Consider the following 19,228-nt stretch of genomic DNA (forward strand, 5'->3'; position numbering starts at 1 on the left):
CTACTATACACACAGGGCAACCGTCCCAGTCAAAGCAGTAAATCATACCTACCAAATATTAGCTTCAAAAGCAAACTGTAGATTTACAGGTTTCAAGAAGGCTTACAATGAGCACTGAAATTACCCAAAGGAAAAAAATGCAGTAATTTATGTTAAAATCATGTTAAATCTCCAGTAACAATCCCAATGTCATGCAGTCTGACAGTGATCTTGAAACCACATATAGCTGCATTCTCTACATGCTATAACCCAGCCAAGTTTCCCAACAATACCCCACAACAGAACTAGATGAGCTCACGCTATCTAAGATCGACCAGCCAACACTCCACTCAATGCACCACTGTAACGCGATAGATCTCCAAATCCCACAGATGCCTTAATGCCTTACTAGAGCATAACTATCATGCTGTCGTCAGCAGCTGCAGATCTAGTGTACATACGCCATCCTGGGTACTGTCCTTATCAAACATCTTCATTTCCTCACCAGCCTGCACATTCTGGTACAGGAGCAGGGAGCAGAGGAGATGGAGGAGGATGGAGAAAGAGAGAGGAACAGACAGACTCAGAGGGAGAGAGAGTTGCTTTTGCTGTAATGTAATGCTTAATTCAAACATGCAGTGTAGTCACCATGGCAACGGTGGCAGTAGTGAGGCCACGCATGGTGCAGAGAATGTGTGTTCGCTTGCGGGTCTGTGTGTGTCTGCATGTTTCTGTACGTTTGTGTAAAGGTGCAGCAAGTCCCACTGGAGGATCTGAGCAGCAGGAGAGGTTGTTCAGTACTGATTAGGGTGCAAAAAAAAAAAAAGGCATTTAAGAGAAGTTTGAAGGCGGAGTGAAGAATTTCATTCCCTCTCAGCTCTAAAGCACCAGATACACTCCATCTAGTCTATGGCTGTTTGCACTGTCTGTCTCTCAGTGCTTCCATCTGCCTCCACATTTTCTTTCCATTTTATAATAAACGAATCAGACCAATGATTATTTTTACAGTCTAATTCAGTTTCTCTTTCACCTACCAAATATCTATGTTCTTAGCAGCTTAGACACTAGCAGTGGTAATAAACCTTTAATGCTGGCCACAATAAAGCAGCTTTAGGACACAATATCACAGAAAGCAAAGGATGTGAACTATTAACAGGTAAGCCAACAAAAACTGGCCTACAGTTGCTGTGCATCTGCAAGCCTCTCTGCAACCCACATTAATGCCAGCTCCTCTTTGCTGTCATTTGGTCTGAATTAACAAATAATTAATTATATATTTATAAATACTGACAACGTGCTAAAACCTATACCAAGATGGTATTAGAAAAAAAAAAAAGCTTTAATATACAGTACTTAAATCAAGTAATAACAACAGTTGTGTAAAATAGATAGATCATCACCTTGGGAATATACTTTTACTGAATATCTAAGAATTAAATTAGATGGTCAATACCACTCTCACATGTCCGCTAGCTCGTTTAGTTTAGCACAAATGGTGACATCTGTCTATCAGCAAAGCCTGAGCTTAAGTATAACCCAAGTATAAACCTTTTTTTTAATACTTGCCTGCATTTCTTTTTCACTCTCCATGTGTTTATACACCACTGTTGCATTCAGAGATTTAAACCTCAAGTCTGGCTCTCTCCTATAGTGTGTCTTTCGTCCTCTGTTCTTCTGCTCTCTTTTCTTTCCCCTAACCCCTCAACTGCTCATGGCAGGTGGCTGCCCCTCCCTGAGCCTGGTTCTGCTTGAGGTTTCTTCCTGTTTAAGGGGAGTTTTTCCTTCCCACTGTTGGCAAGTGCTTGCTCATAGCAGGTGACTGTTGGGGCTTTCTCTATAAAATGCCTTGAGGCAACTGTTTTTGTGAATTGGCACTATATAAATAAAACTGAACTGAAACTGAAGGTGTAAATGGCAGAGTATTTCTTGGCTGGAACCAGTAATTGGACCCAGTGCTCTCTTTAGGGTCAAAGAGGAGTCTGACAAAACCTACATAAAAAGGCAACCTGCCATTTTTACATTCCAGTTTTTGCATAGACTGCATTAGTGTCAATATCGTGTTAAATTGTTTGGTTTGAAAGTACAGATTTTTAAATTACAGGGTAGACTTTAGCTGTTTACAATCTTTGTATTGAATTAAGTGCAAAGACTGTAACCGCTCATTAAACAGACAAGAATGAGAGAGGTAATGAGCTTCTTTTTTTTGTCTTCTTCTTTTTTTAATCTACATGTGCACCAGGAGATGGTGGACAAAAGATTATGATTGGTGTGGTTAATCAGCTAAATAAGACCATGACGAGAAGTTCAAAGGTTAAAAAAAGGCTAATAAGTGGAATTTTCAGGGGGTCAAAACATGTTAACTTGACTGCTACATAAATGAATGATGCCAAATGTCTAACAAGGAGACTGGGTTTGTTTAAAGGTGACAAGGATGAGAAATGTTATAAAGGCAAGAAAGACAGACAGAGGAAGAAAGAGAGATTAAGAGAGACCATTAAGCTCTGAGTAGCAGAATTAAGTTGATACAGTACTGTCCTAGAAACTGGGTCAAACTCATTTATCACTGTCTGTATCTAAAAAATCACAAAGGACATGCACACACCACTCTACTATGCATAAAAGCACACACACAGACAGACACACAGCAGTGTACACAATTCTGAGGTCATTGTGCCAGGACTGTGTGGGAGCTGAGTAATCTGAGCTGTGGTTGACATGGAAACTACATGAATTTACAGCAGGGAAATGTGGTAGAAATCACCCGGACAATGGATACACACACACATCCCGCTCTGTACATAAAATCAACATATATGTCTCCATTACATCTTAAATTAAATCTTCAAATGACAAACCTCCTACGAGAAGTTTCACATACCATGTAAAATATCTTGAAGGACAACGGAAAGTACGCTTTAATCAAGCCACTCAATATAATCATCATAATCATGTTCTACACTTCAGTTTAAGAATCGGCTAGAGTCCACTGTTTCATCAATGATGTAGATTTACCTGGGCAAAGGTGTGACTACATTTTGCATAGTCAGTGAACAAAGCAACAACACCCCCACATTTTTAGATGACCTTTTAATTGTCCAAATCAAAGGAGCAGATGAACGCATTTGTACTTGATACATACCCAAGACTTCACAGATTCACAGACCAAAACTGTTCCTCAAAATGGGTAAGGTCATGTTTTTTCACACAATCCAGCGCAACAGATTAATTCAATATTTTTTTTTTAAAGAGAAATACAATCCATAAAATACATATTACTGTGGTAATACTGTGCTGAATACAAATAAGGATGTACCTTTCTTGCGAACGACTTCCTCAGACTCCGGTTTGCGAGTGACTGAAACCACCTTCATCAGCAGTCTGTTGCCCCCTTGCCGGATCAAGGATACCACCTGCTTATGGCCCACCTTCACTACATTCACCCCATTTACCTGAGAGAAAATACACACACAAAGAAAGAATAGGAAGCAGCAAATATACAACTTAGTTGTATATTAGTATACAGTATAGAGTATTTGTATATTTGTATACTTAGTAAGCAGTATCTTAGTTATTAAAGAAATAGAAGTTTTGTCATTAATACTGTATTAGCAGACTCTTTGAAGAACTATTTCTTGTATGTCTGCATTTTGTTCTGGATCCACAGCTATGTCCACTTTTTTTCAGGAGTGAGATATATATATATATATATATATATATATATATATATATATATATATATATATATATATGTATATATATATATATATATATATATATACACACACACATGAAGATGAATCAAGAGCTGCCCTTAATTACCTCAATGAGGAAGTCCCCTGTCCTTAGACCAGCCCTCCAGGCCACTCCCTCCACATCAACGGACTCCAGATACTGAAGGGCAGGGAACGCCGGGGTGGGGGTGAACTCCTCAATGGGCGTCTCGGCTGGGAAGAAATAGTTTTAAAAAGGTTTTAAACCCACCTAGTCACGTAAAGGAAAAATTGGCATCACCAGTATCACCAGTAAGTTGCAACAGGTATTACATGTTCCAAATACTGCTTTACTTTCTTTTGAGGCAATAATAATTATTTGAAAACTTTTCTTTAACCAGACTGTTTAATTAAAGGATTAGCATTGTGTTTGGTTTTAGTCAGTAACTAAAGACATCTGAATACACTAGGAAGGAATATTTTGTAGTGGATCCACTGCTACTGCCTGCTGTTTCTAAACAGTATTACTGATGCTTATAGCTTCTTACAAGCATACTTGATTTTGCATAACTAAAAAGCAGACATGCAGTACTCTAAAATACTTTGTTAAGTGAGCGGGCTTTCATATACTCCATTTAATATTGGAGTGAATCCAACTAAATCACTGACACACGAGAGCTCTCAGAGGACCACTAAGTGAACTGCAGTGTGTGTGTTTAAGGGTAGTGAGGAGTAAAAGACCGACTGAAAGAGAGAGTCGGGTGAGCCAAGATCTATGGTAGTGAGTGATGGAGCAGTAAAGCACACTCAGACTCCCGGCAAGGTGTCTGAAAGGGGTTACCATGGTAACCGGCCCGAACAGGGAGGGAGCTGGCACGTGCATGAGTAAAATGAATTTGTGGTGATGGAAATGAGTAAAGAGCCGATTTCGGTTAAAGTGCAGAAGGTGTGATAATATTTGGAGAGGATAATGAACAGGAAAGATGAGAAAGAGGTGGAAGAGAGCAGAGAGGAACAAAAACAAGAGACAAAGAGGAGAGAGGAGGGGAGAGAGAGACGAGTGTTTCTCTACTAAAACTCAACGCCATGTGCGGGGAACAGATGGGACATCTAGCTGACAGCTCAGCCAAGGATGACACCACCAAAGGGGCCACATGCACTCACACAAACACATACCCAGAAACCTGAGTGCAACTGAGTACACAAGCTGAGTGTTGACCAAAGCTGGTTGTGTTGTTGACTCACTCATAATACTGACTGAGCCGTAGTCAATGACTCAGAGCAACAAACTACTTCTCAGACCAAAACACTCGCACACCTTGAAAACAGAGACAGTGAATGTGAATGACAGTGGTGTGTATCTGTATGTGCATCGCTCACCTTTGGCTCCCCGCAGGACAAAGCCAAACCCCTCATTTTCTTTCTTCTGTAAAACAGCATTCTTCTCCTCTATGATATAGTCACTGTGAAAAGCAGAGCAGGGGGACAGCAGGTATGAATCCAACATCGTCCTCACAGACACAAAGAGGAGAGGGGTGAGAGAAAGGGCCGGAGAGTAAAGCGGGTTGGTTGGTGGGAGTTGAGAAGCGTGGGGGGGTGGCGGTGGAGGTGCACACACAAGCGCGCGCGTGCGTGCACACACATGCACACATTCATGTGCTTCCTTTCTCAATCAAGTTAAAAGCCAAGCGAGACACCATAGCTCAGGTTTCCCAGGAGCTGTACTAGCATTTTAAGAAAGAAAGAGACACACACACACACACACACACACACACACACATAGATAGAGAGATTGAGAACAAGAAAAAGTGCGCAAGAGAATGAACAGGTGAGAGAAAGTCCTCATGATTGAAGTATCTATGGGATAAAACCTAAGAGTGAATCAATCTTTTCACTGATCCTTCAGATGAGACTGCAGCTGAGGAGTGTGCTGAGGGACTTTGTGAAAGAAACTGACAGAGATGGCTCAGATGTAATATTGTACCTTGACTAATGACAGTGGAAACAGTAAGTGCGCAGTTCATAACTGTCTGATTTTTCAGTGGTGGAGGCAGGTAGGTGGTGTTAAGCTGAGGTGCTCTTTTTTTTTCGTTAAGCCATGCATATGTTTTCAAAGCCCGTGAGTAGAAAGTAGAGTTAGTAAAGCAGCAAAGCAGATATCTGCAGTATGGAATGCTGTGTGACCATTAAGTCTTAATTTCTGATGGTCCAAGATGTAAATGAAGGGAGGAAGTTAACAAAAATATATTTTAATCGTGCTTTATGATAAATGGTAACATAAAATTTTCAATAGGATGGAAAATTAAAGAAAGGTGGGCTGAATAATGTAATATTCCTTAACCCAAATATAATGAATCTAATAAATGTTCCACTCTTTTAACAACACAGACTGAGGGTGACTGCTGACACTTTACACCCTGAACGTCTTTACACAATCTATGAATTTTGCAGAATTTTGAGAGTTTCAGCATTATCATTCATCTTTCCTGACAGAAGATGCAGATATAGAAAGCGCTGCGGTTCAGGTTGCAACTCAGTGGGTGGCTGCAGAGTCATTAGCTTAGTTACACTCCACTTTCTCAGACTTACCAAGAGCTCCTGCTGCTGGAGCCAGGAGAACCATAACAAACCTTTCTGCAGGAGGGAGGTCAGAGGTTTGGTTTCATAAAGAGATATGAAACCACTTATGTACTAATTATTATGCACAGAAAACTGTGTTGGTTAAGCATTACTAAGATACTTTGTTTCAGTCCAAACCCTTTTATCCACTACGCTTTCATCTCTCCTCTGACACAAAATACTGCATTAATGCAATGTGCTCACTGTCCTTGTTTAGAACCTCTATCCACCTACATAACTCGAGAAAGAAAAAAAGATTCCCTTTTCACATATCAGCGGTAAATGTTTCCTCAAAACAGACCTTTGCTTTGACATTTGTGTTCTACTGACTGCAGCTCAGACCAAGAAACTCAAGCGTAACTCAAGTCTCTGCTCTACATGTTCAACTTGTATTTTATTGAGCCAATTTTCCAAACTGGACTGTTTGAGAATGGATGTTAACTATAGCTAAACAAACAAACAAACAAACAAAAAAAAACATAATGCAGACTATCATGGCTTTAGTAATGGAAACTCAACAAACCTGGAGTTGTGATAACAGAAATGGCATTTAATTTGGCTAAAACCTAGATTGCAAGTAGCTGACATTTTATGAAAGGCAGAGGAAGTAGGGGGAAACAATGCTCATGCAGACCAGCTCTGTGTCTCTAACTGATAAACTGTGGCATTAAAGTAGGAATTTGCATCATAACAAAACATCATGTAGCTTGCTACCCCATGCTCAGCAAGTACATCTGATTTAGAAGAGGGATCTACTCACACTCTCTACATAATAAATGTCATCTTGAGATACGGGCAGGATAACAAAAACATGCAAAAAGATTATGAAGAACTTGTAGCAAATCAAAAAATGATGGATGTGAAGACAGCCATGAATTGAGAGACTGTACTATGCATGCATGGTGAACACCCATAAATGCAGACAGTAGGAGAGAGTTATGTAATGTCATTTCTGTGTGCTTTAGAATCTGAACTGTGTGCACTGGCACCATCATGCCTTTAGATGGCAGCACCTCTACAGCACAACACACTTTTTTACATGGACTTCACTGACCCTGTTTAGGCAAGGACACTGTGTGTGATATGACCAATAGTAAAGTGCACTGGCCAGTACACTATACACTACTACACAATGCTGTAGCACGCTAGCTCAGAGCAAAGAGGTTGTACCTGTATGAGGTGAAGTTGTCGTAAGATCCCACAGTGTAGTGTCTGAACAGTCTCTTAGTACGGTCCTCCCGTGTCTCTGTAAAACAGATTAAATGCCTTTTAATCTAATCGCGTAATCCAATATAAGTGGAATAAGATCTCCCATATTACTGTAAGCTAACATCAAAATCTGAGGACATAAAAAAATAATAAAGACCTTTAGGTGAAACACAATAGGTTACTTCTCACTTGGCCTCACTTGGCTTATTTTGTGAGCATTTTTTGATGGTTTTAGTGTTTGGCTGAGTAATACATTTATATGAAAATTCATATAATGGAGGTAACTGATTTACCTACAAGGTCATATGGACCAATACACACTTAAATCATCAAACTATCTAGATTATTATTATGATTTAATAATCGATGTCCAAGCGCACTGTATTGTCTTGACAGCAAAGTTAGCCAGTGTGCGGTGTCCACTTAGAAGTTCATCACAGTTCTGAATAAATGAGCTGAAACTACAAATGTCCCAATAATGCTTTGCTTGAATATGCTTTAGGAAGTACACAGTTGATTTTTTTTCCTTTAAAAATTAGATTTAGTCCAGCTAATGACTTTATACAAATCCACAAGATTCCAAAAATGTCAAGGCTGTGTCTCCCCATTTCTTAGCATGTTAGTATAAAAATGTCAGTAATAATCTAATTCAATGAGCACAGAGAGGAATTAAGCTACCACAGAGAAGCAATTATCATTAACATGCTTCATTTATCATAACCTACCAGAGTATAATTGTTCCATGGTAATTTTTTGCTTTTGAAACAGTGAAATAATTGCCTAATTCTGTCCTTGAAATGTTTCTTTTAAAGGAAAATGTGTTTGAATGGAAGCTCATTGAATACATTGTGTGTGTATGTGTGTGCGTGCATGCACACTTGTGTGTGCAAGTGCTTTCTGTCACTATATGTGATTTTATCCTATAGGAGTGCTGATGCCCTCTCTCTCTCTCTCCCAATAATACACAGTGCAATACATCTCCACTAAACAGCAATCTGCTGACTACACACTGCACGACACACACAACCTCTTAATTGGAGGAGGTTGTGAAAGCAAGAGCTGCTGTGGTGTTGATGTGAGACACGCAGCATGTTCCCATGATTCTGCTTGGTAAACATGGTCACATGCCTGCCTCCTGTCAATTACTTTCTAATACAGGCAACAAATGAAGATGTTAAAGATAACCTCTATATGTGAAAAAGAAGACAAGCAAAGAACAAAGATCAAAGTAAATGAGCAGTCTTGAACTGGCTGGCATCTCCAGATCCACTTCATTCTGTCAATCTGATTCGCTGTGTGAGTGACTGACTGTCGGCTGAGAACAACTTGAAGCTCTGATAACTGCATCCACTGGCGCTTGGTGACACGACAAAAGGGCAAAAAACTAAAAGGGATTCAGCAGCAGTTAAGTTTAACCTCTCATCTGCTGTTTTTACCCTGTGACCTTCCTCCTCATTTTCTTCATTTGCTTTTTCACTATTATCTTGTTAGCCTGTACATGTCTGTTTTTCATAATTAAGGAGCTGGGCTCTGTGAATCTGAATCACATGTTCATTTGTTGCAGCATGATTGCAACTGTATGGTTTTCTTCATCCTTTGTATGGCACAGTGAGTGTTCATGTCTTATTCAGCTCAGGTGAGAAAGTAAATTCGATTTTCCTAATGGACAGACTTCTTTAGCCTTTTTTTTCTGATACCAAAAAGAAACTCAGCCAACTTAAAATGTGTACAGTTTAAAATTTCCAACTAAAATACAATTACTGTGTGGGTGTACACCTATCAATGAAAGTAAGGGGGAAAAGAAGGGTGAGAGGAAAGCTGGATGGTATTTTCTTTAGGTTAGAAGGTTACTTTACGTCCGGTCTGGGGAGGAAAGACATGGCATTTTGTTAGCACTGGCTGTCAAAGGTAGGTAGTAATGGAAAAAAGAAGTGATATTTGGGGAAAAAGTCATAGATGAGTCAGGATCTGTCTCCTCCCACACCTTTAGAGGCTTTCTTTTAAGGCTAGCAGTCAGCTTTCATGCACACATGCACGCATCAGTTTTCCCAAGATCAGTATGAATAAGAGTTAGGACTACCGGTAATGACAGAATTTCCTGTAACTTAAAATTTTAGGTAACTGTATTTAAATAGTAAGTGTCCACACAATTTACAAGCACTGTTTTAATAGAACTAAAAGCTACTTCCAGCGGCTCCCTTCGCTACACTATGAAGCCACACTGTTATATGAAACAAGATTAAGTTTGGAATGAGATAGAGCTAACGTGTAAAAAGCAGTTGACCATAGATTTGCAATGGCCACATTAAGAAACAGGTGAGTGGTTTCTAAAATGGCCATCAGTATTAGGTGGCAAAACTGAAGGGTGTGCTGAATAAATAAGGACCAAGAAAGGACCCCTGTGGAACACCCACAATAATGACAGGGGAATATGAGTCTCCTGATTGAGTTCTACCACAGAGTGCCATAAAACTATTTAGTGGACTAGTTATACTATTTAAGCATAGCTTCTGCCCATGGGAACACCATGATCAACATGAACAAACATGAACAAATACTAGATAAGTCTAGAAAAGATAGATAAGAGATGTCTACTAGATAAGTCTAGATAAGTCTACAAAAAGCTCAGCACAATATTAATGACTAACGAGGGCTTCAAACACACACTGAGGCTGTTGTCTCAATCCTGACTGTCCAAGTTGTGACACTATACGACACAAAAGTTTTGTAATAGGAAACCTTTTCAAACTTCCAGATTTAATTAATTTTATCTGATGCAAATAATTTAAACACATAAGCCAGTGATGTAATGATGAACTTGGAATACAATGGATTTAGGGATGTAAAGTATTGAGTGATAAAGAAAATAATATACCAGTATAGGAAATATAGAGGACCTACAAAGTAAGAGCCAGCTTTTAAAGTAGTAGACGTGTAAACACAATGCCAGAAGAAATTAAATGATCATTTAAACCCTCACATACATTTGATTTGCTTGTTATAATTCTTTCTTCCAAAGTGATATTTTTGGGGGTAACAATGAAAGAGAATTAAGTTTTTGTTTGTTTTCCAAAGCATTTCCAGAGGGATTTACTAACAAGGACAACTGCAATTGAGGAGTGCAGAGACATTGTGTCAGTGTTCAACATTTTGCCAGTCATCCTGTTGATTGGTGGTTTTGCCCATTTTCTCTGCTGCAAGGACAGCATTAAAAATCAAGGATTAAAATGTTTTTATTCTGAAATTATTTTATTCTGAATTGTATGATCCTGAATTGATTATTTTTTTAGGGAGCTAGGTTGGATGTGAAAATGTTCAGTTTGTTTCAAGTATTAAAAAAAAAAACTTTTCCTAATCATGCAAGAGGTTATGAATGGTTGCTGATGCCTTAACAAAAGCTGCTCCAGCTGGGTACTTGTTTGTTAATATCGATCACAGTTTAGTTAAGAGGATTGCATTTGTTTGTGTAGGGCTTGAAAGCAACTGATGCAGTATTTGTATTTCTGTTTGTACAAGAGGGAGGGCATCTAAGTTTGTGTGTGTGTGTGTGTGTGTGTGTGTGTGTGTGTGTGTGTGTGTGTGTGTGTGTGTGTGTGTGTGTGTGTGTGTGTGTGTGTGTGTGTGTGTGTGTGTGTGTACCATGTGATACAAGATGCGGTCCAAAAGTGTGAAATGCAGCTTATTCATCACGACTGTCATGTACAGCCTAGAAGCATCTAAAGGCAGGGCCGTGATAGCAGAGATAACCTCCACTCTTCTTCCATCTATTACACACTCATACATACACAAGCAGGAAACAAAATATGTGACACTTAGGGTCCACTGTAAGTAAAAACTTCATATAACTGTATACACATATATACTGTAGACTCAACTGCTTGGTAAAGGAAATATCTAATCAGCCAATCCAATAGAGGCACCTCAAGGCACGTAGACACGGTCAAGAAGACCTGTTGAAGTTTAAACTGAGCATTAGAATGGAGAAGAACTGTGATGTAAGTGACTTTGAATGTGGCATGGTTGTTGGTGCCAGATGGGCTGGTCTGTATTTCAGACACCCATCTCTAAGGTTTACAGAGAATGGTCTGAAAAAGAGAAACTATCCACTGAGTGGCAGACCTCTGGGTGAAAACGCCTTGTTCATGTCAGAGGTCAGAGGAGAATGGCCCAACTACTTCAAGCTGATAGGATGGCAACAGTAACTCAAATAACCACTTGTTACTACCAAGGTATGCAGAAGAACATCTCTGAATGCACAACACATTATTGAACCCTGAAGCAGATGAAGACCACACCAGATGCCACTCCTGTCAGCTAAGAACAGGAAACTGAGGCTACAATTCACACAAGCTCACTAAACAGAAGATTGGAAAAATGTTGCCTGGTTTGTTGACTATCATTTTCTGCTGTGACATTTGGATGCTATGGTAAAAATTGGGCATAAACAACATGAAAGCATCTATCTATCTATCTATCTATCTATCTATCTATCTATCTATCTATCTATCTATCTATCTATCTATCTATCTATCTATCTTTAATAAGAGCGATGTAGAGACAGAAGGACATTTTCAGCAGAACAATGTTGGTTTAAAACCAATTTCCATTTTTTGGAGATATCATTGATGTTCAAGTGAAACATTCAGTTCCTGTTCTCCTTTAGAATTTTATACAATAACAGAAGAGCTTACAAAAATAAACTGTAACGTCATAGTTTTGAAAAAACACTAAGAAAAAGAAAGAGATGAAGGTCACATCCCCCTGAGAACAACACAAGGGTCAAACGCCTGTGAGTGCACACTGGAACTTGGCCTCTGAATGCTTTTTAATAAGAGAGATGTAGAAATAGGACATTTTCATTAGAACAATGTTCAACATCTGGTGGCAGAAACATTTAGCCATAATTGCCTCTTGAATAAAACAATGTGTGACACATGCAAGATCAAATGGTAAAATTCTGCCAAAGTCAAAGTTTCTTTTGAGTTGCCAAATGGATATAGATTCATCCAATCACTGTCACAGAAGTGATATGACTGAGCAGTACTTGCTGCTATGTATTGTAATGTATTTATATTTCTTTAGAAACACTTGGAATTTTGTTGTTCCTTCCTGGCTTCTACCTTGTGAAGCTCCAATCTGCTGGCTCAAAATGGCTTGATATCATTAATGAGATGTTTGAGAGATTATAGTCAACAAATCATTTACAACAGTTTAAATACCAGCAGTCACTTTTTGGCAGATGGTCACTTGGCATGACACCTGTCCACCCGCCCAATTTAACCCCTGAGTAGAAGCCATAACACATAGACAGGCAACAAAACAGCAGAAAGTTTAAGAAAAAAGGGGGAATTAAGCTCTGAGGCTTTCTGGTTACGGCTTAGCATTCAAGATCGCAAGATATTATTATTATTATTATGCTGTCTGAAATTAAAATATGTCTTAATGTGTACCTTGGAACTAACTTACAATTGCACAAACAACACCAGTAAATGCACAGGGTGGCTTCCAGGCTGCACAGTTTGTTTAATAAGTCATTTTCTGTTGTATGCTCTACTAAAATATCCTGTGAACTCACTGTGGTATAGTAATACTTAGTAAGATTTATTAGATTACTTTCAAAAGTCTCAAACTTTTTATTTTGCTAATCATGGTAACAGTTGGTTACAATACCACGAAAAAGTACTTTCATCCCTATCATAGTCACCATTTTCCTGAGTGAGTCACTTGACTAGAAGTATATCTCTTTTTACCTTGTTGTCAAAATTATATAATTTATAAGCCAAGATTTTTTTTTGAATTACCCCAAAATTTACACGCATCACAAATTTTTCCTGTGAAAAGACTTAATGTGGTATTGACTGAGAGGTTTTGTTTTTGTGTGTTATGAGTGATAAATTGTCCATAGAAATGTGAGAATAAGCTGTTTTTCATCTTGGTGAGATGAAAGCATATTCTGCACATCAAGCTATATGTCACGCTTTCTGTAACTCAGTTAACCTGCCACATCTTCCCCACCGTGCTTCTCTGTTCTGGACAGATTGCAACACCTTTGCTGTCCTTGTCTGAAGGACGCCAGAATCACACTACACACACGTGCACACACACACACGCGCACACGCGCACACACACACACACACACACAGAGTCTCCATGCTGAATGGGAATTAACCTATGCTGTTTTAACACTGATAAGAGCTGCACACAAACATGCAAACACATCCACACAAGCACACACACTTATCAAGTAAGCCTCATTGACTTTTTAATTCATTCCTGCCACTCTCCCACGCCTACTTCCCTCTTCTCCTGCTTTCTGCCTCCTCATATTTTTGTCTTAACCTCTTAAACCAGGTGGACAGGAGAATACACAGGAGGCATAGTAAAATCTGTGGGATTCTCACACCCTGAATACTAAAAAGCAAATAATTAAAAAAATAAATAAAAGGTTACATTCTTTCATGTAAAAACTTCCAAAGAACCATACAGCCAGTGAGGAGGTTTCTCTTTTGTGCTGTCACCCAATGTGCCTGTCACTGCACAGATCCAACAGGGAGTTGCTGGAGCATGCAGGTGGATGCAAGGTGAAGTGTCTTCAATATAGTACAGTGGACAGGCCAATGTCTTCATTTTCGCTTTTCCTCTTGTGTCACGATTATTTATTTCTATGCGATCTTCAGTAAGAGTTTAGAAAGAAAGGTGAACCCTTTTATCCTTCACTGAGTGAAATTAGTTATGCTCAAAATATAGGAGTTTATTAGAGAGGACACTGAAGGAAAAGAAAACACACTACAAAAGAAAGATTAAAAGTGGATGTAGGGGATCCACATAAACAGTATTCAATGCTGGAACTCCAGGATAGTAGTCAAATTCAAAGGTGTCACAACGCTTACTGTTTAATGTTTACTGTTGACTTGACCTTGTGAGAGCTACAAGTTAGAGCTAATGACTTTATTATTTTATAGTCCTAGCAGAATCACTGCTGCTATACCACTAATACCACTTAGCTTTTATTTCTAACATATTAAAGGAAACTCTATTTTGGCACTAAAACCTGGTTTGTGTTGCTGACAGTTATTCATTAAACAAAGAAAACAAAAGAAAAATCCATTTAAAAAAAAAACAGCAACTTTACATCAGGACAGGAATCATTTTCAAGCAAGAAATCATGCTTTTAATGAATCATGAATATAATATATCCATTTTGAGTGCACCATAAACAGACAAGTTGCTCTTTTTGGCATGTACAGTGTTAAACCCCACGTGCTCTTACTAGTGATGGGGGTCACTGTTGTCTTCCAATCAAGGGTCCATCATAATGTTAAACTACATCTAATTTTGCTTCTGAAGAACATGTTTTTACACTCAGGATGGATAAACACCAGTGGTGTTGTGTTTGTGCATGAATGAGCAATGCTATAATTTTCTTAAAGCACCTATGGTCCTCCAGTGGGTGTCTAACACTGTAGAAGCCACGAAGAGAAAAGAAATGGAAATGAAAAGTTTGGCCAGAGGCTATTTCTCAATTTAAACCTAACAGCCACAGTTGAGCCTGGGCAGTCATAGTCTAAGTTGCTTTGATCAGAATGAGACAATGGCATTCCAAGTACTAATGATTCATTAGCGAGAAAGAATTTTTAATAAAACAGAACAGCAGATGAGATGAAATGATGCCAACACTATAGGAAAGGAATTCATCATAGAGATCAAGTGTGCATGCGGAACATTTTGTTGCATTGTTGCAAGTCAAAATGCCATCGCTTACTTCAGTGAGAAAAGTGGGCTGACATAAATATATAAAAAAACAAAACAAAACAAAACACCAGGAGTCTAACAACAGAGATGCAAAACAAATGTTTGAATAAAACAAACAAAAAAGCTTTTCCTGCCTTTTGGAACAGGGCAGGGCTGCAAGGAGGAGGAAAGTGACAGCTTGAACAAAGGAAAATTGGAAAAATGCTAAGATCTTTAATAATGACAGCAAACGGACACTGAGAAGACCGTTAATGAGTTATTTTTTGTAAAATTATTAACTAACAAATAATTGATACCCAGCGTTTATGATTCGTTTCCCTTTCTTCTTGCACTGTAGTGAGCTCCAAGTCATATTTAAATGTGTAGTGTAGTGAACATTCTCCTCTTCTAAAAATGGAAACAGTTGTACGCTAGCAGACACCATTCTTCTACTACATTACTCCATATGCTGAGTCATATTCCAAGTTTCTCACATTTGCAAAAAGGGGCTATTTTATGTTTGACAAGATATCATTTTAACATTACATGCACTGTGACTACAACTGAGCCCTCCACTGAGTGTGTTTACATCAAAACGGTGCTTAGTGCAATGAGACTTACCCCAGAACAGGTCATAATACGCGGAGTTGGTTTGCTCTGTCTTCACAACTGTGACCACTCCATCAATCCTGCTGCACAGCACAGGCAAATCTGACACCATGACTGGACAACAGTCCATTTTTCAATTCCACCTTTCAGCCTTGCTAAGACTTGAACAAGAAGGTTGTCTCTCCCACTCTGTCATTTGAATCACTGAGAAGGGCTAAACTCCCTCTCATCTTTACCTTGAGGCGATTAAAAGCATTCCTGAAACATCCATGTCATGCAGAAAACTGCTCAAGCTGTTTCCTCACCACCACCATTTTCCTTTTTTCGTTTTACCAGTGAAACAGGAATTCCCGGACAGGCAGCACTAAATTGTCATTGGCCTTAACGTCCCATTCTGTTTCAGCCTCGAGCAAACAACTCTAGCACATATTTCATATCTCTGCTTTTTCTGCAGCCTTTCTCCTCCTCCTCTCCCTCAGAATTGGTTGCTTTGTTGAAGAGCCTTCAGAGAGCTTGCTGTTACCGCGTAAGTGTCAGAGGCAGAGGCCGACGCCTATAAATACCTCCGTTCTGTCAAAATGGAATAAGCCTTGAATAATTCAATCAAATTCAGTCAACAAGAGGCAACTGCTGTACAAGACCCTCAAACACTGTGATGCTCATCGCAGTACACCTTTGAGTCGAGGTCAAGACACTATCACTCAGACAGATACACAAACATCCCCAAAGGGAAGTGAACAACTTGTTTTATAAACAAAAGAGCAAAATCTTTGGACTGATGTAAATAATAAGTGATCCAGAATTTCCATTATCTAGCTCCACAGGAGAGTGAGAGACTGATGCTGAGAGAGAGAGGGGGGGGGGGGGGGGGGGGGGGGGGGGGGGGGGGGGGGGGGGGGGGGGGGGGGGGGGGGGGGGGGGGGGGGGGTGAAATATGGGAAAAAGGAAAACAAAGCTGGTTCTTCTATAGTACTATGCAAAAGTCTTGAGCCACCCCTCATTTCTTTATGTTACTAGGAAAATGGGAAGCAGGTGCAGCAATTTATTGAAACCTATGCAAACATGCATGGGAATACAGGATATGAGGCAAAAACAGAATGTGTGCAATTGTCAATATTTGGTATGACCACCTTTATTCTTCAACATAGCCTGAACTCTCTTAGGTAGCTTTCTTGTAGTTTCTTCAAGTAGTCTTCAGGAATAGTTCTCCAGGCTTCTTAAAGATCATTCAAAGCTCTTCTCTGGATATTGGCTCCTTTTGTTCCATCTCATTTAAGATGATTCCACACTGCTTCAATAATGTTGAGGTCCGGGCTTTGTGGAGGTCAATCCATGACGGATGGTGTTCCATTGTGTGTTTTTCTATCCAGGTATGTTTTTACTGCTTTGGCAGTGTGCATGGGATCATTGTTATGCTGAAAAAAATCAAGCTGCTTTCAATAATCTTCTGCACTCATAATTTGACCAGTCTTGACAAGATCTCCAACACCACTGACTGAACTGTAGCTCCAAACCTCCAACATGTTTTAAAGACGGCTGTGGACACTCAGTGTTGGACCTCTCCCCTGACCTCCTCAATACACACAGATGACAAACCAAAATCTTCAGATTTGGATTCATCACTCCATAAGACCCGTTGCCACTGATTTTCAGTCCACTTCTTGTGTAATCTGGTATGCCTCAGCCTTTTATCCCTGTTCCCCTTCCTTATGAATGGTTTCTTGACAGCCACCCTTCCACTGAGACAATTTCTGATGAAGCTTCAGTGAAAAGTAGATGGATCAACTGAAGAGCCAGATGCATCTCTGAGGTCCTGTATCAGGTCTTTGCTGGATTTATTCCTATTTTATAAGGACACGACTTTCAGGTACCGTTAATCTCCTGTAGATAGTTTTTTACACCTGCCACTTCTTCTTTTGTCCTCCACTTGTCCAGTTTTAAATATTTTAAGGACACACTGCACAGCATGCCGAGATATGACCGAGTTTCCAGCTAATAGTTCTTTCTGAATCGTCTTGTTGATGAAAAATACTATTTTATGCACATCAAACTGTGTTTTTGTGACAAGCTGCTAGTAATAAAGTGCCTAAAGATACAATTTAAAATTGGTTCTTTACTAAATTGTCTGTTATGTGGAGACACAAAACTGGTTCCTCCCTTGAATTAGATGCTTTTCTATGCTTGAATGATCCATAGGTCAGTGTTAAGTGGCTTAACAAACAACAACAAACACAAAATAATTCCTCTGAGAATGGTCAAGTAAAAGAACTGAACTTAAAATGAATGAAGAAGCATCAAATGTCCAAAGAAAAATTTGAAAGACCTTCAGAAAGCCTGAAGCACTATTGCTCATGAGCACCTGAGGGGTGCCTCAAGACTTTTGGACAATACTAAATTAGGGGCTATTTTACATCTCTAGCAGGTAACCTCTATGTAACACACCACAATAGTGAAACACAGTAGGTATCAAGTCATGGCAGTGAAAGGATTCATGAAAACAAAATGACTCAACCAACTGCATCTACAGATTACTTGAAAGAACTACAGGTGAACCGTTTCTGAGAGCTGCCATGACACTGTGAAATAGACTAGACTTTAGAGAAGTGCCCTAACCTGCCTATGTGTGTATGTCCTTGTTTACTTTTGTGTGCGCACATGCATGTGTGTACAAGTGAGTGCGTGCATGTGACCCGCTCTCATCCAGTGCAGCCCCTGTCAGATGTAATATGTCTCTGCTCCACTGTCAGACCTGTTTCAGCTTTGATTCATTGTTCAAATAGCATCGCCATCTATTATGATTTGATATGGATCTGTCCTCCAGAGAGAGATGGCTCAACACACCCGACTGACTTCTGATGAAAAGTACAGATAGTGGCCATCACTCTGTGGCGAACAAACAAACACAGCGCTCATGCACACTCACTGGACACTTAGTGTAATTTTTTTTTTTACAGGGTTAAATGGCAGGACTCCTCTTGAACTGCCAGTCTATAACACTGACTCAGCTAAACTTTAATACCGAAGACATGTCTTCCAACCTGTGGTTTATTGTCTCTCTCTCTCTCTCTCTCTCTCGCTCTTTCGCTCTCTCTCTCTGTAATAAGATGGATTAGTTGGCTGTGCTAATCTATCTGCTGACTCGAGACAATAACTAAAGTGCGTGCGTGTGTGTAAGCATATAGGTTTAAAAAAAGCCCGTCCATTTGAATGCGCATGCACAGCTCTGTCGTGTCAGCATTTGCATATTCACTCTGCATTTTACAAGTTGTCATTAGAGTTACTGACTGAACTCACGATGTAATTTGTAATCCCGGCCTGTACAGACTAATTTATGGAACCATGAGAGAAACGAAAGGGGCTTGTCATTGAAA

At 39.5% G+C, this 19,228-nt stretch overlaps 1 protein-coding gene across 1 annotated transcript in view; it reads right to left on the reverse strand.

Moving 5' to 3' along the window:
• shank3a (SH3 and multiple ankyrin repeat domains 3a) overlaps positions 1 to 19,228 on the reverse strand; it is a 157,492-nt gene that overhangs the window by 12,173 nt on the left and 126,091 nt on the right. Inside the window, exons 18-21 of the mRNA XM_030731876.1 lie at positions 7,479 to 7,554; positions 5,070 to 5,152; positions 3,799 to 3,923; positions 3,293 to 3,428 (exon numbers count right to left, since the gene is read on the reverse strand). Of these exons, the coding sequence (XP_030587736.1) occupies positions 3,293 to 3,428; positions 3,799 to 3,923; positions 5,070 to 5,152; positions 7,479 to 7,554 (420 nt within the window). The remainder of the gene's footprint in view (positions 1 to 3,292; positions 3,429 to 3,798; positions 3,924 to 5,069; positions 5,153 to 7,478; positions 7,555 to 19,228) is intronic.

Source organism: Archocentrus centrarchus, chromosome 6 (genome assembly GCF_007364275.1).
Source record: "Archocentrus centrarchus isolate MPI-CPG fArcCen1 chromosome 6, fArcCen1, whole genome shotgun sequence".
Taxonomy (NCBI): Eukaryota; Metazoa; Chordata; class Actinopteri; order Cichliformes; family Cichlidae; genus Archocentrus; species Archocentrus centrarchus.